Here is a 23,385-nt window from a genome sequence, read left to right as displayed (position 1 = left end):
ACTACAGATGTAAACGTTACTGTTGAAGGAACAAAGAACGTCAAGTTTGCTTGTTCCTGACGACAGATTCTGGAGGTGCTGAAATGTCGGCGTCAAAATATCAGCAATCCAGTAGAGTGAAACTGTTTTGGTGCTGCTCAGTCCTTGCAAACAAACTTATGACGAACTGGCTAAAGTTGATATTCGGCGATCGTGAGGACGCATACAAACTTGCAATCGCTGCAGCGTCAGCGTCCATACTTACAGCTAGCACTATCTTGACATATCAGGCGATCAGAAGGCACAATGTAACGCGATCGCTGAATCCACCGGAAAAGCACAGCGTAGCGCCGGTGGATCTCGTTGCTGCGACGCAGATCGACATTGACGAACAACTAGCTCGCACAACAGCTTTTGTTGGAAAGGAAGGCCTGGATCGGCTGAGACATTCGTTCGTCATTGTCGTTGGAGCGGGCGGTGTTGGTTCTTGGGCCGCATTAATGTTACTACGCGCAGGTGTACAACGCATCCGCATTATTGATTTTGATCAAGTGACGCTCAGCAGCTTAAACCGACACGCAGTTGCAACCCTGGACGATGTCGGTACACCCAAAGTCAAGGCGATTCGCAAGCACTTTAAACGCATAGCACCATTTGTCGACGTGGAAGCGCGCATAGATTTATTTTCAGCAGAAACAGCTGATGAATTGTTATCAGGTATATGACTGATATTAGCATTATCTTTACGTTCGATAAGCGGGCTTAAAAATGTTACTCAAGGCTCTCCGGACTATGTTATTGACGCCATTGACAATATCGACACCAAATTGTATCTCATAAAATATTGCTGCGAACGTAAATTGCCAGTAATCAGCTCAATGGGCGCCGGCGCCAAGGCTGACCCTTCTCGTATCCAAGTAGCAGACATCAGTGAAACATTTGGTAAGGAGCATACTATGTGTTATATATAGCAATCGTCTTATTCATCCATTTTCTGGATTAGAGGATCAGCTGGCTAGAGCCGTCCGAAGGAAATTGAAGAAGATGGGTGTGGAACGAGGTGTGCCGGTCGTGTACTCTGCTGAGAAGCCGCATCACGTCAAATTGCTCCCATTGGAGGAAGAGCGTGTAGCAGAAGCAGACGAGTTTGCCGCACTGCCTGATTTCAGATCACGGATCTTGCCTGTTTTGGGCACAATTCCGAGCATGTTTGGTATGGCACTGGCTTCGTACATCATTGTACAGTTGGCAAAATATCCCAATTTCGAGCCTATGGCAATCAAGCTGCGGGAAGGCGTGTACGTACGTACTCACAGAGACCTGATGGCGCGCGAGAATAAACATTACAAGAATAAGCAAGTATCGGTAGTCATGTCACATACTGGTTAGTGATCGTTCTTGACTAATTTATTATCTCAGGATATGTCAATTGGATCAGCGGGAAGTAGCATACGTCTATGAAGAGTTGTGGCTCGGAAAGAGTGTGATATCAAAGCAAACTGATCGTTTGGCGCTGACGCGGTGGGACAGGAGCAAGCCATTGTCCCTCACAAACACCGTTTGTATGACCAAAGAAGAGGCTGACGCACATGATAAGCTGCCTAGCGACGTCGATTTACGGGATCACTACGGACAAGGTGCGAGAACAACATGGGTGTCTGTGATTTATTATTACTAAAAGCTAAGAAACAATTTTACTAGACATCTTTGATTTTGTGTCGCGACGACTGGACCAAGAAAGGAAATATCGTGAACAATGGCGAAATGTGTTCTGAGAGGATACGTCAAAGGGCAAGCGTGGAAAGCCAGGAAGAACGCTCTTGATCAATTTGACAATGCATTGGCACACAAGGAGGGGCTTTTGTGTTACATTGAGTATGGTTCAAGATATACAAAAGTGTTGGTGATCCATGAATGTACAAATAAATGTCCCGGATGGGTGTGATTGATCGGGAAGTGGTGGGCTTTTCCAAGGGTGCGGACGTAGGAAAAACACACGATCGTGTTACCAAAAGCGTGAGAGGTCTTGATGGCGTAGCTGGGCCGACGAAGCAACAGTATGTTCCCACCAGTCGGCTCCTAATAGCATCGACCAGTCCCATGGACGCAATAGAGTTATATTTTCGCTATAAACGAACGTCGCGGGAAATCCACTTACGAATCGCAAAATCTTTTGATGTTTGATCAAGTATAAAAGCCCCACGTTTCCTTTTTCCGTGGTTGCATAATGTCGGATCATAGCGTGAAAGACGAGGAAAAGAACGTTGTGTATACCGAAGACGTTGACAAACGCATAGCCGGTTCAAGCTCCACGACAAATGAAAAAGATACAACGCCAAACAACGTTTGGGCTGGAACACCTGAAGAACGAAGATTAAAGCGTAAAATCAATGCATTCATCTATCCGCTGTGCGGCTTGATTATTTTCGTACAGGTCTGTGTATAGACGGAATATACTTGCATAGAAATATTCTTACACAATCTTCCATCACATATAAATAGTTCTGCGATAAGGCAGCGTTGAGCGTTGCTCCAGTTCTTGGACTGAATACCGAACTCGGCTTAACCGGCTCGCAGTTTAGTTGGTTGGGTTCTATATTCTACCTTGGCTATCTTGTCTTTCAGGTCCGTGACAGTAAACCTTGTTTGTCAACATCGATGTCGTTCGCACGCTCATCAGCTATCTTTTCTGCGTATTAGCCGCCAAATAACTTGATACTTCAACGTGTTCCACATGGCAAATATCTCAGTGTCCTTCTAGTAGCATGGGGATCGGTATGTAGAGATATCCAAGTATTAGTTGGTTTGTTACATACTAACATTGCTGATGTTGCAAAGGTCATGACCCTCACAGCTCTGTGCAATGATTTTTCATCTCTTATGGCCTGCCGTTTCTTGCTCGGCTTTTTCGAGGCTGCAGCTCTCCCTGCACTCTATATCATCATTGCTACACTTTACCGACGAAGGGAACAGACCATTGTGTTCGGCTATGTAACCCTTTGCAACGGTGTGGGAGCTGCTATCGGTTCAGCAACCTCTTACGGTATTGCGCATATGAAGAATGCACGCGGCATCACGAACTGGCGTTGGTACGATGATTTTCTTATCCGGGAGTGAGAGAATCTATTTTCGATGCTTATATCAGAACACAGGGGTCAGATTATCTACGGTGTCTTGACTATTACCATCGGTATTGTCTGCTGGTTCTTTTTGATTGACAAGCCAAAGCATCGGCTTTTGCGCCTTACGGAGCAAGAAAAGTTGATCTCGGATGAAAGAACGCAAGACAACGCTGTCGTTAAAGTTAAAACGTTCAAATGGTACCAAATCCGTGAAGCGCTCACAGAGATCCGGTACTATCTAATGATGCTCGCAGCCGTCTGTATCAATCTTCAAAATGGTGGTATGCTCGTCTTCAGCACAACTTTTACGTTGGGCCTTGGTTTCACGGTAACTACACATTATATTGTTGATTGCATAATAGACCTTTTACTTATTTTATCTTCTCCTTGGAATAATACAGCCATTGACTTCATTGCTGTTGCAAATCCCAAGTGGCCTCTCCTCTTCCCTGGGAGTCCTGATATGCACGATTGTCGCCCGTAAAACCAGACAGCTATGCTACACTGCTTTCGGCGGCTTGTCTGTTGGCTTGATCGGCCTCATTTTACTTCTTGCTATTCCTTCCGGCGGTGTCAAGTTGCTGGGCTACTATCTCAGCTGGGCTAGCACTGGCTCCTATGCGCTGATTATCACCATGATCGGCAACAATGTCAAAGGATACACAAAGAAGATCTTTTACAACGGTTCGCTCATGTGCTTCTACACTATCGGCAACTTTTGTGGTCCATTAATGATGGTTGCTAAGCAAGCACCACGCTATCTTGGCGGTATCGGTGGTTTCCTTGGCGGATACGTCGTAGCTCTTATCTGCTACATTATTATGCGAATTTGGATGTCGCGTGAAAACAAAAGGCGATTGGCCAATCTTACCGGAGAGCCGTGCGATATTTATCAAGATTTGACTGATCGAGAAGACAAGAACTTTATATACCTATTGTAATAATAACACATCCTTTGCCCCGCTGTATCAAGTAAATGCATGTATTATAATAATAGTAAACCAAATGTTTTAAGTATCTATGCATATTAATCTTCGAGAAGCGTGCTGCTACACTATCAAAGCATGGTTACGGCATTCATTTTGCCTAAAATGCGTTTCATAACGAAATTTTTCCTGTCTAGCTAGACCTTTTTTTCTCATGTTGCCTTGCTAAATTGTATTCACCCAAAGAACTGGGACATTTTCTTGCTAGTATTCTCTTTTTGTATATATGGAGGTTCTAAGGCACACGCATTCTCACGTCATTGTCAACCAAGCATTCCAAAACAGGATTATGTGCACAATTGCTTATGATTTATTGTTCATTATAGCACATTTAGCTGCTGCTAGCTGCTGCTGACGGCTTCTTCTTTCGTTCAGCTTCCTCCTCCTTTTCCTTTTCGATCTCTGCAACGACTGCCTCCACTTGCTCGATTTCTAGGTTCTGGAAAATGGATATCCGTTAGCATGATGCATGATAACAATATAAGATCACGGTGTACATACTCGAATTTTGTTGTCTGATCCCATCACTGCTATTTCAATGTTCTTTGCACCGGTTTGTACAACTTCAAGTAAGGATTTGACGGCCAATTTGATCGTTGCGCTTTCGTCCATATCATCGCTGTAGTTCTTTTCCAAGAATTCGCGAACAGTCTTCGAGCTTCGTCCGATAGCATTCGCTTTCCATGCCGTGTAGATACCGGAAGGCTCCGTCATGTACAATTTTGGTGTTCCATCGTCGAATCCAACAATGAGTGTTGAAATACCAAAAGGACGGACACCACCGCTCTGGGTATATTTCTGTTGCACCTGAGCAATGTATCGTGTAATATATTCGACACTTGGCGGATCCTCAACTGTCAAACGATGACTCTGGCATTCTATTCTTGCCTTATTCACTAAAACTCGAGCATCTGCAGTCAAACCTGTAAAATAGGGCAAATTTAGCCTATTCTGAGGGCAGTGCGTCGGACAAGCGACGAGGACTTGCCTGCAGCAGCGAGAGCAATGTGTTCGTCCAACATGGCAATCTTTCGGACTGTTCGTGGATCTTGCAATTTCAACACTGACTTCTTTTCTACACCGAGGACAACGACGTCTTTGCCGCGAATGCCGACCTGGAACCAGCAAGTGTTAAAACAGCGTCGTAGTTATTGTAGCTACTCCAAAAAGCTCACAGCGCAGGTTCCTTTCCGAACTGCCTCGGAAGCATATTCAACTTGAAACAAGTGACCATCGGGCGAGAAAACTGTTAGAGCACGATCGTACGAGCCAGACATTGTGAGGAAGAGATTCAAGGAACAGGTTTACGCGTCCCGCCTTCTTGTCAATTTTAAATGCCGCCTGTGCGAAGCAAGCATTTTCCGTCGTATGAATCATGATATCAGCAGAACTCTCAGATTTCATTAACTGCGTACGTATCTAAGAACCAGTCTCTTCATTTCTGTCTTTATATTTCATGTTAGAAACAAGTAATATCTAAAAACTACAAATTATAAAATGCGTTTCTTATTTTTATTTTTGCTTATGAGATGGAGAGTCTTTAATCAGAATCAAAACTGCAGGTTGTACCATATGTCTTGCCTCGGATGACAGCTGCAATGAAAGGTTCCGTCAGCACCTTCTAGCTGTCTAAATGCGATCCACGACATACCTTCTACACGTAATTCAACTTCACCAAAGTACATTTTAATAGATAAGTCTACCTTTTCACCTTCCATAACACCTGTCAAGGCAGGCATAGGAATAGTGAAGTTTGCTACTTTGCGCACACCAGGACTGGTTGTGTAGCGTGGCTGTTCTTCCGTGTCTGCCGCGTACAACGTGCATGTCGTATGGTGTGGATAGTAAGCAAAAAAGTCTTTTGAGACGCAATTGTCGATATCTGCAAAACAAAGTTAAAAGCTATGCAGTAAACTTGGAAGAGCAGATACCACTTACCCAGAGGCTGCCCTCGTTGAACATAAACGGAGAATCTGTTGTCGCAACGTACGCTGCCGTCCGAACGAATGATCTTGTAGCTCGGCGGATCGATACCTTCTTCGAATGTGGTGGTAGTATCGATACCATACCAGTATCTAGGGATACGGGTAGTGACCATACGAGGGTTAAGTCCAAAGTACACAGCACCACGGACTACTGCAAGTTCACAGCGAGGTGGCACAGCCACCAAACCAACGTGTGGAGCAAATTCTTGTTGTACGCGTTCGAAAAGATAGTTGGAAGATCCAAAACCACCAACCAAGAAAATGGCTTGTAAAGACTGTGCCTTAATCAACTGGTCTTCAATAAGAGCCAAGACTTCACGGATGACAGGCTCAAAGACTTCTTGTTTGAGTTCGGCAGCCGTTAAGCACAGCATACCGTCTTCTAAACCAATGGCAGGATTGTTCAGCGAGCTGAGATTCATGGATGCGGGTAAGGAAATGAATTGATCTTCTACTCCATCGAACTGGGGCTTGATAAGGTCTACAAAGGTGTCCATCATGGTTTCGAACGCTGATGCTGGGATGGATGAAAGATATTCTTTGAACTTTTTCTTCAACAGTTTTCGCATACGACGATCCAAGAATACAGAACCACATGATTGACCGTGACCCTTTGTGCATTCTCGAAGTTTGCGTCCGCTATGTTCGTCAATTTCGAAAACGATTAAATCGACAGTACCACCTAGAAAACCAAGTTACACACTGCATATATCCAAATACTAATATTCAACATACCACCAGCATCGCAAATCATGAAACGATCTCCATGTCGAAGGTTGAACTGGTCGCATTTCTTCTCACAATACAAAGCGGCGGCTTCAGGCTCGGAAATAAGCATTAACCGATCTCTGTGATCATTCTCGTCGATGAGTCCAGCTTTTATGGCTGCATCACGCATAGTGCTTTTAGCCTTATCAGACCACATTGCGGGAACAGTTAAGCACTAGACACGACATGGAGTCAGTCTAGTCAAACGGTAACTCATTTCTGTTACTACTTACATATCGAAATTGGTGCTGACCATAATTCCTAGCAAAGCCCTTCTTAAGCTCTGCAACTACATGCTCATGGAAAGCACGAAGATAGTCTGCAATGGCATCAACAATAGTCAAACCATTCGGTAGAGGCGGTAAATCCTTGGCAATGTTCTCGTCTAGATACAGCTTGTATTGTTTTAGAAGGACAGAGTTGCGTGCTGTAGGTCGTTGCATTTCAAGACGGGCCGCATTGCCCCACTGTGTCATTTGGCTAGAGTTGCCCTGATAGAAGTTGAGTGTGGGAGTCTGCATTCACAACGTTAGCATCAAGTTTTGCGGTAGGTTCAGAATTATAAAGTACCTTTGGGTATACATTGTTGTTCTGTTTGGGCCTACAACGTCATGGAGTTAGTGATATCCGCAAAATATAGGCTTAGCAGTTCGCAATCACCATCTGACAATGTCGACGACTTCGTCGTTTTGAATGAAGGCGTAAGAACAGCCGGAGAAGGTTGTACCTGTATTGTACGATGAGAAAGTCTGAAGAGCTACATTGAGGTTTGCGCCAGCACTAACCAAAGTCGATGCCGATCACAACTGGGTAATCCTTCGGGTTGAAAGGTCTCGTTGCAGCCATCGCTCGTGCAAAAAGTATAACGAGTTATCTGACTCGAGATGTCTACCGAGAATGGGCTCGGATAAGAAGAATGTGCTTTCTGTACTCCTTCACTTTTCAGGTCCCGTCATGGCAACTGCGGGGCTCAGCAACAACGTATTACAGCGATTTGGAATATCAGGTTATGATGTACTTGGAGACTATGAGTCTCCCTTGTAGACATAGATACCCGTTGTTAATATCTTGTCAGAAGAAAGATGATAGGGATGGGGAACATGAATTGCCATCGATCACAAGGAACTTGTCTCAAGCGGCATCCATCTAGAATCTGCAAAGACATAGTTACATTATTGCATATATTTAATTAAAATATGGTCCTGGGATCCACCATCGTAAGCACCAGATACCGACGCAAATCGATATGGTGGCTCCATAGACTTCGTAGAGTTTCGATGTGTAGTGCCAACTCGGGATGCTCCGCTTTGCTGAGGACCAAATGCTTTCGGGGATGAACGGGCCATCTTAATGCGCAATTGACGCTTTTCCTCTACAACTTATGCAATTCACTTTCGAAGGGAATTACAAACCGAAACGCAATATTAATCTCGGAGGTGTGCGTTCACATGAGGATAAAAAGACACTTTTAGCAAAGGCGCAAGCTGAACGTCGTGCAAGAGAGCGTGAACGATTACGGAATAGAAGTGCAGTACTTATACAGGTAAAGCTTGGGTGACGGCGATCTTCAGATCTACTCGACTCACTATCAGAATGAAGTCATTCTATCGCGAGAAACGAGAAGCTGGAATACTTCGTCAGCAGCTACGAGCAGAACTAGAGCAGAACATCTTTGAGCTCCCAAGTTTACTGCAAGATCCAGATAGGCACGAGGCAGCCATACAACGAACAGTCCTCTGCATACGTCAGATTATATTGATATATCGCTGCGCTCAACCAACCGACGTAAAATTTGTGTACGAGCTTTGTAGTATACTTGTGGCATCTTTCCAAAACGTTCCTTTATGCATGGCACCGTTTATGCGGGAATATCGTGACGATCCGGAGTCTTGGATGTGGTTACTAGTGCTCATTGCCAACAGAGTGCTTTTGCCAGCTATATCCAAAGGGTCAAGGTATACAACATTTCTGTTGCGTAACAAAAGCTGCTGCTTACTAATATCTTAGCACAGTACCTTCATAACACCAGCCGCAACCATGCTGTCAATTATCACGGACGAGACAAATTATCAGCAGATTACAATCATGAACCCTAGTTTTCCAGCACGCGACATATATATCCAGATAATTACACAGTGCATCGTCAATGGGAAGCTTTTGGAATGCATAAGCTCAGCCTTGAGAGACGAACACAACACTTCATTCCAAGAACCCATCAATCAAATTGTAGCTATCTTGAACAACATTGCACAATGTCAGCAGCCATATCACTATCCACCACCTGCTATTTTATCCCATAGGAAACCATCCGCGCCTCGACCATCGTTTAGTCTTTTCAGCCAGGCAAACGAGTCGACATTAGAAACCGTGTATCAGCCACCAGAGTTGTCCAAGAAGCTTATATGGAAGCAGTTTGTCACGCAGATATTCACAGTCCCTTTTATGACGGATCGAGTTCCTGATTCATCGTTAATCAAGCTATTGAGCAACTTACCCTTCAGCGGAGCATTGAAGGAACTAGCATCCGTCTATGATACTGGAACTGCAACTCTGTCAGACGAAGAAACTGCCAGCTTGTTGATGAACTTTACCGAAATTGGAAATGTACGATCTGCTGCGTACATCGAAGATTCTCTGGTAAGTTGAGGAATATGGATCGAAATATGTGAGGAAATGCTGAACAGAGACAAGGAAAACTATGCCGAAGCGATTCAGTTACTACTGACACATCTCCCTACGGCTTACCTGGGTGATGCAACTCGCGATGAAGCGAATGCGATGCAAATTGGTAATTATATATACCGTAGCTAAGGCTTCCAGGCTTTGCAACTCACTATCCATGTAGACGATGAGGATGAGTCCGATTATACCGATGATGATGATTCCAAGGAGCAAGTCCCGACAATTAGTGATCAAAAAGCTGATCCTCGTATCAAGGAACGCTTACAGAAGCTTTACGACACTGAACATATAACATCCTTGGTACGCCGATTCATGCAGCACATGTCAACTATTATAGCATCCGATGCCTCCCATCAAGATGTAATGCATCTTATAGCGGTTATGGCCGGTCTTTTCAACAGCCTTATGATACGATGGGTTACCCGAAGAGATGTTATGCTCAACATTTTGTTGTACCATCGTTGGGTGTCTGATTTACATATCATCCACTTACTGTGGCAAGCATGGAAAATGAGCGATATTGCTGCGGCGTTCAGTGGAGATGTTATGGATAACCTGTCGACTGCCGTAAAATGTATAGTTGGTAAGAACCTTTCTGGATTTAAACTACTATAGAGCAAATGCTGATCGTTTGTTCTCTGTTCTCTGTTCTCTGTATAGACACGGATAATCCGGATATCTGGTGCATCCTTTACTTATTATGCGAGCTGTACATGAGATTATTACTGACGATTGGTGACGACGAATTCTTTGACAAGAAAAATACGAATAAGCAACTATCTTTAAGCGATATTGTCACCTTTAGTAATCATCTGAAAGTAAGTGAAATTTCAAAGAAAGAAAGGACATGAGACTAGACGATATACATTGTAGAATATATCTTTTGTATTGTATTGGAAAGCGTCGTCGATAGACCTAGAAAACTCGATTGGAATGACTGGCATCAAATTGTCTCAGTTACGGAATACCGTAACACATCTCGTTCAACTGATCCATGCGCGGGATGCTCGAAGGTCATTCTGCCCAAAGGATCATTGGCTGGTGAAGGATCTCGACAACGAAAATTTCTCACGACAAGTTGCTGCGGAAGAATTAGAACTGGAAAATGAGCCCGAGAGACGTCAACCATCGAAAGGTCGATTAGCAATCATCAGTCCTCGTCTGGGTGTATTGAACAATATACCTTTTGTTATTCCCTTTGAGCAGCGGGTAGAGATCTTCCGAATGTTTGTCGCAAATGACAGACAAGATGACTTTATACGTCCACAAATGGGCGTTGCAATAAGGCGGACACATGTTTTCGAAGATGGTTTCACCCACCTATATCCTTTAGGTACGCAAGGTTTTGCCAGAAAAAGAGCATTATGTTTCTAAATATATCTGCTATTTTTAGGCGCTCAGCTCAAGCATCGTATACCTATTTCCTTTGTAGACGAGTTCGGGTTGCAAGAAGCTGGTATAGACGGTGGAGGCGTATTCAAAGAGTTTCTGACAAGGTAAGGCAAAGAGATTACCTAAAGTGTAGACATGCAGAGTACGGGTATTGACAGCAGCGATTGTTTGTTTCACGAAAACCTTAGTTTGAGTCACGAGGCTTTCGACACCAACTATGGTCTGTTCCTCGCTACCCCGGATCAACTGCTATATCCAAACCCGAACGAATATGCGACTGACGGTAAAGTTGCCTAATGCGGTTGTTGCTCAAATCGTTCAATGTTTCTAATTGGGTACCATAGCGACACAACTTGCGTTTTATGAATTCCTCGGGCTAATTATTGGCAAAGCTCTTTACGAGGGCATCTTGCTGGACGTTGCATTCGCAGAGTTCTTTCTTAAAAAATGCTTAGGAGGCATCAATTACCGTGAGTAATATTGACTACATACAATAATAATGGTGGATTTTAATGCTCCTTTGTTTTCGCAGTGGACGATTTGCCATCTTTGGACCCTGAGTTGTATAAAGGTCTGATAGCAGTCAAGAACTTTCAAGGCAACGTTGAAGATTTGAGTCTAGACTTTACACTGTCACAGGATGGTATGGAGTTTCATACACCTCTCGATGCCGGCGTGTTTACTCAACATCGTAAAGATTTAGGTCCCTCTAGAACTGTGGAGCTTATCCCTGGTGGCAAAGACATTCCTGTAACGAACGAAAACAAGATCCGATATGTCTATCTCGTTGCCAACTACCGCCTAAACGTTCAAATTGCTCGGCAATGCAAGGCATTTTTCAGGGGTTTGTCTACTATCATTGATATCAAGTGGCTGCGCATGTTTAACCAGGTACTACGTAACACTGCTGTTGTGACAATTGAGGTGTTAACGTATTCCTGATAGCATGAGTTGCAAGTGCTCTTAGGAGGAGCGCAAGTTCCGATTGATATAAACGATCTACGACGACACACCTTGTACGCTGGCTACACCGAGCAAGATCCCACGATACAAAACTTTTGGCAAGTCTTGCAAGAACTAGATAACGAGCAGCGACAAAAATTTGTAAAGTTTGTAACTTCGTGTTCTCGACCGCCGCTCTTGGGTTTCAAAGCACTGCACCCGCAAATCTGTATCCGCAATGCAGGACCCGACGACGATAGGTTGCCAACTAGTTCAACCTGTATAAATCTCTTGAAACTTCCACAGTTCAGCTCGAAAGATATATTGAAAAGGTAAGAAACGTGAGCTTGATGATTCATTGACATGTTACTAACGTGAAATGGAATAGGAAACTAGTGTATGCGATCAATGCAGAAGCAGGATTTGATTTGTCATAGTAATGCTAGACGTAATGAATAACGGAGAAGAAAAGCGAGGAGGAGGAGACTATAATGAAAACATTTACAATTTGTGGCGATAAATCGTTTTGGTTTTCTAAGCAAAAGTAAAGCAAATAGAAGAGAATATGAGGTTTCGCTGAAGAATTTTCCATCCGCGGCTTAGATGCAATGTGGGAAGTGCTGAACGAGGCACGGAAAGTGTTCGAGACCTTGATTGACCATTCGTGTTACTGATGCAGTCCAGATCTGCTCGCCAACCTGTGCACTTGTCACCGATGGTGTGCTGATTCGATTTGTTTCAAGGAAGGACTGAATTTCATCGCGCCGCTGCATGATATATCTTTTCGTATCTTCATTCAATGGTTCATTGGCTGGTATCTTTTCTAGCCGTCGATATACAGTGTACGCGTTCGGCCGTTTTGATGGATCCTGCTGCAGGCAATCAATGCACAAATCCTGCCATTCTTTGAGAACTCCAGGAATCGGCCCGATCCGATATACGTGGGGATCAACTAACGCGTCGTCTGGGAATGTCACTCGTGATATGAGCTGCCAGAGAATAATGCCGAGCGCATAAATATCAGCGGCGGTTGTTATGTCTGCATCGCTGTTGATTAACTCTGGTGCGACATATGGCCATCTTCCTCCGTTTGGTCGTCGCCGTTGTCTACGTTGCTGTAGACAGTCATCGAGAGTATTCCGATGCATGAAAGTTATATCCGCGAGGTCTCCGACGTAGTCTGCAAAGTTGAGCAAGATATTGCGGGGATGGACGTTACCGTGCACGTACTCCCAGTGCAAGTCCTTAATGCGCTTTGTGACAGAGAGCGCCAATGCGCGCGGCTTTTCATAGGTCATGGGAACTTCCCGGGCCAGGCTATCTTCGAGATTGCCATATGTGGCTTTCTTCATGACCATGGCTAGGTGGCTGTAGCCAGTCTGGTCGTCGTAGATGAGTGTGAGGCCGTATAGAGGGATACTCGTTGCCAAAAGCGCAGGATCAATTGCATACTTGGATGTTAGACGTATCAGTTCCGGATTTGTCACTTTCACAATATATCAGCTATACTAGACTCACCTGACTTTCTGAATCCACTGTCAATCCCTTGAGGAACACGACATCCCAGCGCTCCGGCACATTAGTCAGCCGATAAGGTGGTACAAAGCGAGCGAGGAAGGATGATGCGAGCCCCTCTTTACTGCGCTTCTGCAACTGTTTGTCGGCAAACCAGCTCGGAGGGAAGAATGGCATGGTGTTGAGAGAGCCAGCGCCCGTGAGGGAGAGGGGGCGATTGGTTTGATTGAGTCGTACAAGATGGTCGTAAAAATGTTCCAAGAACCGTCTATGGTCTGGATGAATGTGATGCCGCTGTGTAATGTGATCCAGCCAGGGCTTCAAGCTGGTGGCCTGGAACGTCGTCCGGCTGCCTGCTGCTGTCTCGTGCAGAAACGAGATGTCCTCTCCTACTTGATCCTGCGGTGCCCAGTTCCACATATGATCCAGAGAGAAGATGACATTCCACTTTTGATACCACTGGTCTGCAATGTCCCACACCTAGTGAACGCGCAAGCAACGGCTGTCAATAAAATCAAGCTGCAAACCACTCTACGTTATTCTAAGGGATAACTTGCATAACGCCCAAATTTTGGGTGCAACTCGTACTGTGCGTCTGTGTCTCGCTCGAACGTCTGGAAGGCGTCTTGGAAGCTTGTGAATGGCAAAGAATCGGGGTAGGCGCCGTGCCCATTGTCCTGAGAAATGTATGCGCGGAATCCGTCGAGATCAAACTGCTCAGGACGCGAGGCTATTAGCGGTACAGCGTAGAGGCGGTAGAACCTGGCGTCAGATGGTATTAAATATCGCAGCAGCATTATCGAGTATACAGTAATACAAGAAGGTGAAGAAGGGAAAAGAAAAATGTGATTGTTTAATTGATGTCCTGAGCTTTTCCTCCTTGGAACATTAGCTGCGAGAAACGAGTGAAAAAATGTCTTGCCCAAACGAGAAGGAAAAGGAAAAGGGCGCAGCGCTCAGAAATTGGGAATCCATGCCAAATTTTCATCATGGCGCTGTACCGATATGGATATGAGCGCGCCACGGCTCTGTTGTGTCTCACCACGGGGTTCGCTTTAGCACCAGCTAAATCCTTGGATGCCCTTTTCTTTCTTTTTTGCCTTCTATGTTGCTGCTGAACTATGATATCACCTGAGCATCTCACGCGGTCGCATGAATTCCCAATGTTTGGTAGTTGCTCCGATCACAATACGCGAGCACTCCAGCAGTCTGTTTCACTGCGGCTGTGTCGAATAGGTATACTGTTTCGAGAATTCAACATGCTGAAGGATTCCGCGAATAGTTTGTTTTCCATTCTGCAGCTTTTAATATGGTCAGTTGAGAAATTGTTGGTACTGCAGTAGGTGCAATATCAGATGCATGAGAAGCCGCTACAAACAGAAGACTTTAACAGCCTGTCAAATTGCTCCCAGCATCATTTATCTTCTCGGTCCTTTGGTAAACCTTTGCCCGATGTTGCAATTGCAGATGTGTATTGCATTGTAGACTTTTCCCAAAAGTAATGTCGCATTTTGTGAAATTTTATAATACATTTATACACCAAAACGATAAATTGCAGCGACATTAATTTATGGAAAAAGTGTATATCAGCGGCTTGTTGCACGACAATGTCACGTGTAAAGACAGTGAATCCCGGTTATTTTCACTCCAGACAACTTCTGAGAGAAATCGGTCCACCGTCTTCCTTTGCTTGCAATGGATCTCTCGTAACACCATTTCCGTCGTCGACTTTCAACAAGTATCGCTGTATTCGAGCAAACTCCGGGAACCAGACAACATCTTGAAATTACTTGAGGACTACTGTAATATGTATACACCTAGGTGCTAGGTGCAAGTCTTTTGTTGTTTAAGACGATACAGTTATCAAGACATATTCTAGCCTTGATGATATTTATCTCTCGATCCAGTACATGGTCACGTATCGTAACTCAAGTGCATCAAGCAGATGTTTGGCAGATCACTCAACACATAAAAAGAGTGTTCATATATCACCAGCGCGTCGGCCAAGATACGAATATATGTTTCATTATATAAGTTCCCCGATGTAGTTTGTCTATGTCCTTAGCCTCGATGTATGTACGGAGGAAATTCTTCTTAGATAAAACTAGTACATGAATCTATACGGCTATCTAGACCTTTTGATTCCCAAGATGGACAAAAATCTGATGGATGGCGAAACTGCTTCTGATATTCCCAGTTCTAAACATATATATTGTTCAAAGTAATCAAGAGTTGTTCGGTCGGACAAATCGGCGGACTGTTTCCGCGTTTACTGCTGGCCTTCGTTTGATATCTATACCCTTCGGTCCCTCGGAAACCGGACATCCCAGTCATTACGTAAGCCGGACCGTTTTGCCGGATTTGAAGATCCAAGCCAGAAAGGAGGAGTTCCGTGCACTGCTCGCTCTTTCTCCTCTCTGCACATTCATGTAACTTCGCTCGGCAGGTTCACCACCGTGTTTCGTCTATCAATTTCCACGTACCTGACAGACGATGCCTTCTCCAGCTACACTCAGTCATCGGCACCATCCCTCCACAACTTCAACCGCTTCTTCAACATCTTCGACATCGTCTACTCGTCCCGCTATTCAACGCCTACTCAATTTTCCCTCCAATGCCGTCAACCTGTCGAGAAGCGCTGCACCTACGTCGCGAAGAGTGCGATCGCACTGGTTCACACATTTCGTCTTTAACTGGCGGCGAAGTTCGCGAACATCCAAGTTTATCCTCGCAGCGACGCTCTCCTTTGTTGCTACACAGGCAAGCATCTGCGCTTTACATAATAGATCTCTGAATCATAGCTAAGAAATCAAGCATATTAGATATTAGCGATCATTGTCGTTTTGATCTTTTCGTGGGAAATGTACTGCGACAAACCTCTCCGCATATTTTTGACTGTGTATATATTACGATTATTTCTATCATGTCCCCTTACTGTTTATCTTCATCTTGCACCACGAAGACGTCAAATCACCAACAACTTACAATCAAGAGCAGAGCTTGGCGAAGTATATCCAATGACCGAAAGGCCGACTACGGTCGTACAGCCGCAACGGCCGCCGGCACCGACTTCAACCGTCTCGATCGCACACACGCAGACGAACCCAGATCTGTATTCCGATACGGCCTTCACGAGTTGGGTAGATAGAGCGAAATCCGCACTCGATTTATTCTCGTTCCTATGGTTCATTATCGGCAATTATCTACTTTTCACCTCCACAACCTGCTACGAAACCGCTGCTCCATTGTATTACTTGTCACTTATTATCATCATTATCGGCTATATTTTGCTTAGTGTACCTGTATTATTATGCACGTCTGTTATTTTCTGTTTGCCCTGCGTTCTCGGTAAGCTTAGCAGCGCATTTGGAAAAGGACTGAGCAACATGTATGTCGCTAACGTACGAACAGTGGGTATGCGACTGTTGCATGTCGACGACGCCGTCGATATGGGCGGCGCATCTAGCGAGGAAATTGCCAAGATACCCGTATACCAGTTTAAATCCAACAAAGGCACAACCCCCGCTGCAGCTGCAGCTGCCTTGGCTGCCCACCAGCATGTATCTACTCCAGCCACCAAATCAGATGCAGAGCCTGGAATCATAGATCGTCTCTGGATCCAGCTTGGCGTCATCGAGCCACCGGAGAAGAACAGGGAAGAACCTGTATACGATACGCTGGAAATCCCTAACGAGCAGGATCAAGTCTGCGCAATTTGCTTGTCAACCTACGACGATGGTGATATCCTTTGTGTTCTCTGGTAAGTCTCTTCCTCTCGAATTTATATTGCAAATGGATAGAAACCCACTATCTTTTCGTAGGTGCAACCATCATTTCCACAAATCATGCGTGCATGAATGGCTGGTTCTCAACAGCAAATGTCCAATGTGTAAACGCGATTGCAGAGGAAAAGACCACGCAAGCGTGTAATTACAATGTTATTTGTAATAGCAACAACTACAACAACGAGATTCCTAGTCGCACAAACAATTCCAGTTGATGGGGTCACGGCCGTTCTTGACAAGATACTCGTTGGCTTGCTTAAAGTGTCCACATGAGAAGAAACCACCTACAGATGCAGAAAAGGATGTATCAGTTTATAGGTTCATTTTGGCGGTCCACCACCCGTAGAATACTTACGATGAGCGGATAGAGGGGAAGGATGGACAGCTTTGAGGACGAGATGTTTCTAGCAGAAGCAAGCAGGACGTGAGCCTCCGACACTGTAGCACAAGGACGAAATCGGCATTTTACCTTTTTATCGATCTTGGCACCCTTGCGCTGTGCATGCGCTCCCCAGAGCATAAACACGATGTTGGCCTTCTTCTCGTTCAAGTGTGTAATGATCGCATCTGTCAGCTGTTCCCAGCCAGCGTTCGAGTGACTTCCTGCTTCACTGCGTCGGACAGTCAGCGATGTATTGAGCATCAGGACACCTTGCTTTGCCCAGTTTTCAAGATAGCCGTGGTTAGGGATCTTAAAATCAGGATAGTCGGTCTGGATGGCTTTGTAGATATTTTGCAATGAAGGTGGAATTTGGATACCCTTGCGGACAGAGAAGCATAAGCCATGTGCCTGATTAGGGCCGTGATACGGGTCCTGGCCCAGAATTACGACTTTGACGTTGGATAATGGGGTATACTTGGACCAGCTGTAAATTTGTTGCTCTATTTTATACAGTGAGTTATATGACAAAAAGACGATGCGTGGCGAGGCAACTAGACTGTACCAGGTGGAAAGATTTGCTTTTTAGCTTCTGTTTCGGCTTTGAGGAATTTCTTAAGCTATGGGTGTGCATTTCTCCTTTAGTCGAACGTTGCAGTTGTTACGAGACCACAGTGACCTACCTTGAGGAAATAAGGCTTTGTGAATTCGGTTTTGAGGGCTTTGACCCATTCGTAGTGCATTGTTGCCATTTCAAGTTCGAGTAGGGTTTGAATTTCGTTATCGAGATCTTTGAAAAGCTGTCGTGCATCTTTTGGCGATTCTTCGGCTTCCGGCTTCTTTTCCTTCTTGACAGGTGCAAACATGGAGGTGAGCGACAGTTGTCTAGTCGCAGTAGTTGCAACTTTCTTTGTTGCCTGGCCGGCGCCGCTGCCATTGGCTGAAGGCGCGGGTCGCTTATTTTCCATTGTCATTATGGATCGTGTCAAAGGAACGAGTCGCGTTAGTCCGGGAGAAACAAATTTTTTCGCGCGTCGCATATCGCTGCTATTATTGCGCGAAAAGAGGTTATTAGATCTGCGTCAAAATTGGGACGCTAACTATGGACTAGTAGTAGTACGGTACATTTTTTAATTAATTTTAAATACATGATACATGAAGAAGGGACGGGGAAAAACAAGGTTGCAAGGGTTTGGATTTTTAAACATCTTTGACGATGGTGATGATGAGTTTAATTACGTCGCTGATGCAGGGATAGGCCTATTCTCTTTATTCCCGCGCGCGCGTTTTCGAGCACCTCTTGATCCTGAAGATTCGCCGCGAACATGCTTATCGTTACGATGCGGCGTTGTGCGCTAAAATTGGTTCATGTCAGCATTTTGCTACTCTGCATAGCACCCAACAAAGCAATTCCTACCTCGACGACAGATGTGCCATCCCTGAACCGTGCCTTGAACAGCACATTTGCATTGTTGAACATTCCATCCTTTAGAGATACAACGATAAACTGCGATCCCTTGAACCTAGTTCGTAATAATTGGCCGATGTTTTGGGTATGTGACAAATCGAGCGCGGCGTCGACTTCGTCCAGGATATACATTGGTGCAGGTTTAAATTGTAACAGTGACAGAATTAAGGACAGCGCAATCAGTGAACGTTGACCGCCACTTAATTCGGTAAGGCTTTGCTTCCATACACCACCCAGGCACACTTTAACTTCTAGACCTTCCGATATAGTCTTGCCTTCTGGTGCCTGAAGGCAACATGTGTTGCCAGGTAGTAGGTCGGCAAATATCTCCGCAAAGTCCCTATACAGATATTAGACAAGAGTATAGCAAAGCACTTAGACAAGAACACCACGTACTTGTTAACTTTGCTCCATGTCTTTTCTAGCGCTTCCAATTTGTATGTATCCAAAGACTGTATGGTTTCCTCGATTTTCCTCTTGTCCTTTTGCACGGTTTCCAGCATAGTCATCAAGGACTGTTCTTTCTTTTCAATGCTACGGAGGACAATTTGTTAGAGCGGCATATTTTAAGGATCATGTGAGCAACACCGTACTTGTCAATCATATTCATGACTCGGACATTGATCTTTTTCCTCATGGAGTTGTGTTTATCAACTAGACGTTGTAGCGTCTTTTTGGTATCTGCAATGTTCACATTGTTGTAGTCGTAAGGTGTATCTGGTTCACCAAAGAATCTGTAAACATAAATCTAATGTTAGATTGGGATAATACGAAACATCGAACAAAGATACTTGCTGTTTTTGATCCGGTATCCATTCGTATCGAGCTTCCAGATCGCGTACGATTTGCTGGGCTGAATGTAATTCGCGCTGATGTTTTTCCAGCTCATGCGTAGCTTTCTGAATCTCGAGATTCATTTCAACAACTTCCGCTGATTTGCTCTTGAATAATGCTTCTAACTCTTGGAGTTCTTCGTTTTGCGCATTGATAATTTCAGCTTCTTTCTCAAGTTCTTCTTTAGCTTCCTGCATTTTCACTTCCAAAGTTTCTATCTCCATCGTCATATCTCGCTCGGCTTGCTTGTACTCTTCAATAGTTTCGCGAGTCTTCTTGATATCTTCTTCGCAGGCCTTGCTATCTTGCTCTAGCTGCTCAATTTCAAGCTCCAAGGTTTGCACAGCGCGTTGCAAGTCATTCATCTTTTGCCCGCTCTTGCTCAGCTGGGATTTCAGTGAAGCAACTTTCTTGGTCATCTCTTCCAGCTTTGAATCCTTATTCTCGTTATATTCACGCATCTCTTGTTCGATACGTTTATAATTTTCCAACGCTTTCTTCCTAGATTCCTGCGCTTCAACCATGACAGCTTCCTGCTGCGTTATCTGTTGTTTGATAGCTTCAACTCGTTGTGTAAGCTATATAGAGGAGCAGATATCAGTTAGTCATTGGTAGACATTTGCAAACCCTTTATAAATACCTGGGAATGAGGGCTTTTACTTAATCGCTGCTCGAGCAAGGAAATCTCGTGAACTTGCAGGTCCAATTTTTGCTTGCATTTCCTGTATTCCACGATAGTTTGCTGTGCATCGGCTAGTTCACGTTCTAGGATTTCAAGCTGTCTACGCTGTCCTTTGATCTCTGCTCGGGCTTGATTCAGTTCCTGGACCTGTATCAATACACCTGCCGATTGCGGTTTGGAGCCTCCAGAAAGTGTGCCAAAAGGATCGTAAACATCGCCGTCGTAAGTCACGGATTTCAATCGAATTCTGTTATCAAAGGTAACTCGCTTGGCTGTTGCTGCATCCTCGCAAATAAGCGTATTTCCAAAGATCCACTGCATGGCCGGCTCCACTTCGTCGTCGTATCCAATCAGAGAAAGAGCAAGATCCACCTTGCCCGGAGCAATCTTTTGGGCTGTAGCAATTTTCTATCAAAATTATATTAGCATCTCCAAATACGAAAACACATTTCTGTTATGCAATACCTCGGCTGAAGCTTTGAACCCTTGGATTTTGTTGAGCGGAATAAGCGTCCAGCGGCGTCTCAGGCGACCTTTGTCTAGCAGTTGTGAGCCCACGACCTCATTTTCCACAACCACCTAAGACAAGGGATGGATGTTAGTAACCCTGCAACGAGAATGAATAGCTTCCCGCCTACATTGTAAAGACGACCACCAGCACAAATTTCCAACGCCGTCGAAGCGTTAAACTGCTCTTTGTCCAAGGTAATCAGTTCTGCCACTAGACCTTTGACCTTGGAGCGATCGAAATTGGGTGTAGGGTCCGTATAAGCGAAATCGAGTTTTGATAAACGCCTTGAAAGCATTTCTTCTCGCTACAGAGAAATTGTCAATATAGATACATATAACATTCCCATAAAATCAAGCATTACATCGATCAGCTCTCCCAACATCTCCTTTGCTTTCGCTCTTCTGTTTAGCAAATCATCCTCACGTTCCGGATTCCAGTCTAGTGATTGTAATCGGCTCTATTGCGAAATGTAAGCTTTGGCCATTAAAATAAGAAGGCTATTAATCTTACCTCCAATTCTTTCAATTCATTGCGTTTCGTTGCTAGCTCGTTAACCAAGCTTGCATCTTCCTTTTCAGTTTTCGCTATCTGGGGCTCTTTTTCTGCAAGCTCTTGTCGCAAATGGTTAATTTTCAGCTTTGCTTGTTCTTCGACTGTAGAAGCTTCGTTGGCCGCATTTCTCCGTGCTACAATATAAATTATTGATAGGTATTTCCTAACATCAATGTGGTTCATGGACTTCACCTTGTAACTGCTCCATATAGCCTGATTCATGACCTTCTTCGGCAGATATACCAGTCGTGAGTGCCTGCACCAGCTCCGACGTTCTCTGCATGTCGTTTGCTTTCTCGTCATAAAACTTTTTGAAGGATTCATATTGCTCCTTAATCTTTTCGTATGATCCTTTCTTCTCGAACAGTGCTCGCTCCATCTAGGATGCATGTATTGTCAATATTAGGACTATAGCATATTGACAAGAATCTAGTCACCTCGCCCTTGTTGGTCGCCAAGCTGGATAATGATTTTTGCTCGTCAAGTCTGGATGTCTCCTGCAAATTCTTCTTCGTCTTTAATCGCACAATCTGCTTTGAGTAGTCTTGCACGGCTCTTTCCAATTTTTTGTAACGGCTACCACTGGAGGAATTCTACATGCGAGCATTAATGTAACAGAACTATCAGACTAATAGGGTCCGTCTTACTTCTTTGCTTTTCTTAATGGCCACTGCTCTGTCTTGCTCAATGGTCTCCAGTTCGCTTTTTAGCACATTTACAGCTTGAGTCATAGCATCGATTCTTGCTTGTCTGTCGGTATTGATTGCTTCGGTCTTGCCCAATTTGTCCTGCATTCATTGTTTAATATCTGCACATACACTGAAATGCAATTCGGGAAAAGCGTACTTCTTGCCGTTTGTATTCATATGCAACCATCAGTCGATTGAGCCGCTCCATTTCAGCTTCTGTCTTTTGATAGTCAAGGTACGTGCGCTTTTCATTTCGTAATTTGTCCAATTTGGGTGCGATTTCTTCTCGCAGTATGGTATTTATTTCTTCCACTTTGCGTTCCTTTTTTGCCATCGTGGCAAACGCCTTGACCTTTCGATCTTCGAACATTCTTGTACCAGCCGCTTCCTCGACCATGCTCAAGATTTCTGTCGGTTTCATGTTGAGTACTTTGGTGATACGTCCTTGCATGATAAGAAAGTGCGGGTTGTTGATATTCAATGCGACTGATTGAAAGAGGTTCTGTACCGTTTGCTGCTGAGCATTGTGACCATTTACAATATATTTTGTTCTTCCTCCCATCAAGACCTTGCCAAAAAAAAGCCTAAGTATGCATAAGAACCCGAGGCTATACAGGTCGAGTTACCTGTCTCGTCACTGTAATTTGCTTGTAGGCTTCAAAGCCGACTGGACTTTTTGACCGATCCTGATTGTTAAAGACAATTGTGACAGACGCTTTTGTCACTCCAGCTTGTCCACGTTTGTAAATCAAGTCTTGGAGATTGCTTGCTCGCACCTGTCTAGTTTTAGAGCATAGTTCAAGCTGCTGTACGGATTGTCAAATGTTACCTGGGACAGGTTGGTAATACCAAGAACAAAGCAAATAGCATCCAAGATGTTTGATTTGCCTGAACCATTTAGACCAGTGATTGCATTAAACTCGGGATCCCAGCCTGTGATGTGTGTCCTGGAAACGTAGGACTTGAAGCCTTCGATTATAAGCTCTTCCAGGTACATTCAGCAAATAAGACACGACTGGCAGGAAAGAATGCGCGAAATTTGGAAATCCACGTCGGCTGAGTCTTGATTCGCGTCCCTTCGGGCGCGTTGGGGATGCTTCGTCGCAGATATCCA

General features: G+C 44.5%; 9 protein-coding genes across 9 annotated transcripts; 4 read left to right on the top strand and 5 right to left on the bottom strand.

The window, feature by feature from the left end:
* Window positions 1-83: 83 nt before the first annotated feature.
* Window positions 84-1,754, top strand: VTP01DRAFT_3719 (uncharacterized protein; the record flags this gene model as incomplete). The annotated part of the gene is made up of 5 exons (XM_069382321.1): window positions 84-696; window positions 760-921; window positions 983-1,334; window positions 1,399-1,616; window positions 1,681-1,754. 5 exons carry the CDS (start codon window positions 84-86, stop codon window positions 1,752-1,754), a joined length of 1,419 nt encoding a protein of 472 aa, XP_069236045.1.
* A 452-nt stretch (window positions 1,755-2,206) lies between these two features.
* On the top strand, window positions 2,207-4,042 carry VTP01DRAFT_3718 (uncharacterized protein; the record flags this gene model as incomplete). Its single annotated transcript, XM_069382320.1, has 6 exons — window positions 2,207-2,413; window positions 2,482-2,604; window positions 2,680-2,754; window positions 2,818-3,068; window positions 3,132-3,429; window positions 3,503-4,042. 6 exons carry the CDS (start codon window positions 2,207-2,209, stop codon window positions 4,040-4,042), a joined length of 1,494 nt encoding a protein of 497 aa, XP_069236044.1.
* Window positions 4,043-4,418: 376 nt separating this feature from the next.
* On the bottom strand, window positions 4,419-5,364 carry VTP01DRAFT_3717 (uncharacterized protein; the record flags this gene model as incomplete). The annotated part of the gene is made up of 4 exons (XM_069382319.1): window positions 4,419-4,526; window positions 4,589-5,010; window positions 5,076-5,202; window positions 5,263-5,364. The coding sequence occupies 4 exons, from the start codon at window positions 5,362-5,364 to the stop codon at window positions 4,419-4,421; spliced, it is 759 nt and encodes a 252-aa protein (XP_069236043.1).
* Window positions 5,365-5,627: 263 nt separating this feature from the next.
* Window positions 5,628-7,686, bottom strand: VTP01DRAFT_3716 (uncharacterized protein; the record flags this gene model as incomplete). Its single annotated transcript, XM_069382318.1, has 8 exons — window positions 5,628-5,680; window positions 5,739-5,969; window positions 6,026-6,754; window positions 6,808-7,015; window positions 7,074-7,355; window positions 7,411-7,441; window positions 7,501-7,567; window positions 7,626-7,686. 8 exons carry the CDS (start codon window positions 7,684-7,686, stop codon window positions 5,628-5,630), a joined length of 1,662 nt encoding a protein of 553 aa, XP_069236042.1.
* Window positions 7,687-8,221: 535 nt separating this feature from the next.
* Window positions 8,222-12,293, top strand: VTP01DRAFT_3715 (uncharacterized protein; the record flags this gene model as incomplete). The annotated part of the gene is made up of 14 exons (XM_069382317.1): window positions 8,222-8,383; window positions 8,440-8,795; window positions 8,853-9,477; window positions 9,532-9,628; window positions 9,686-10,105; window positions 10,183-10,340; window positions 10,396-10,855; window positions 10,916-11,018; window positions 11,103-11,197; window positions 11,259-11,384; window positions 11,447-11,557; window positions 11,612-11,805; window positions 11,860-12,188; window positions 12,245-12,293. 14 exons carry the CDS (start codon window positions 8,222-8,224, stop codon window positions 12,291-12,293), a joined length of 3,285 nt encoding a protein of 1,094 aa, XP_069236041.1.
* Window positions 12,294-12,455: 162 nt separating this feature from the next.
* Window positions 12,456-14,168, bottom strand: VTP01DRAFT_3714 (uncharacterized protein; the record flags this gene model as incomplete). Its single annotated transcript, XM_069382316.1, has 3 exons — window positions 12,456-13,307; window positions 13,375-13,851; window positions 13,929-14,168. The coding sequence occupies 3 exons, from the start codon at window positions 14,166-14,168 to the stop codon at window positions 12,456-12,458; spliced, it is 1,569 nt and encodes a 522-aa protein (XP_069236040.1).
* Window positions 14,169-15,864: 1,696 nt separating this feature from the next.
* On the top strand, window positions 15,865-17,301 carry VTP01DRAFT_3713 (uncharacterized protein; the record flags this gene model as incomplete). Its single annotated transcript, XM_069382315.1, has 4 exons — window positions 15,865-16,131; window positions 16,194-16,719; window positions 16,783-17,131; window positions 17,193-17,301. 4 exons carry the CDS (start codon window positions 15,865-15,867, stop codon window positions 17,299-17,301), a joined length of 1,251 nt encoding a protein of 416 aa, XP_069236039.1.
* Window positions 17,302-17,345: 44 nt separating this feature from the next.
* VTP01DRAFT_3712 (uncharacterized protein) lies at window positions 17,346-18,509 on the bottom strand (the record flags this gene model as incomplete). Its single annotated transcript, XM_069382314.1, has 5 exons — window positions 17,346-17,440; window positions 17,512-17,560; window positions 17,626-18,038; window positions 18,101-18,155; window positions 18,219-18,509. The coding sequence occupies 5 exons, from the start codon at window positions 18,507-18,509 to the stop codon at window positions 17,346-17,348; spliced, it is 903 nt and encodes a 300-aa protein (XP_069236038.1).
* A 261-nt stretch (window positions 18,510-18,770) lies between these two features.
* On the bottom strand, window positions 18,771-23,268 carry VTP01DRAFT_3711 (uncharacterized protein; the record flags this gene model as incomplete). The annotated part of the gene is made up of 16 exons (XM_069382313.1): window positions 18,771-18,890; window positions 18,953-19,343; window positions 19,400-19,537; window positions 19,597-19,737; window positions 19,799-20,415; window positions 20,478-20,927; window positions 20,985-21,098; window positions 21,158-21,334; window positions 21,392-21,487; window positions 21,541-21,716; window positions 21,775-21,961; window positions 22,020-22,175; window positions 22,230-22,370; window positions 22,429-22,839; window positions 22,898-23,047; window positions 23,101-23,268. 16 exons carry the CDS (start codon window positions 23,266-23,268, stop codon window positions 18,771-18,773), a joined length of 3,633 nt encoding a protein of 1,210 aa, XP_069236037.1.
* Window positions 23,269-23,385: the final 117 nt, after the last annotated feature.

The sequence above is a fragment of the Rhizomucor pusillus genome (genome assembly GCF_041956525.1).
Source record: "Rhizomucor pusillus strain CBS 183.67 unplaced genomic scaffold VTP01scaffold_18, whole genome shotgun sequence".
Lineage (NCBI taxonomy): Eukaryota > Fungi > Mucoromycota > Mucoromycetes > Mucorales > Lichtheimiaceae > Rhizomucor > Rhizomucor pusillus.
This window is presented reverse-complemented; position numbering and strand designations above follow the sequence as displayed.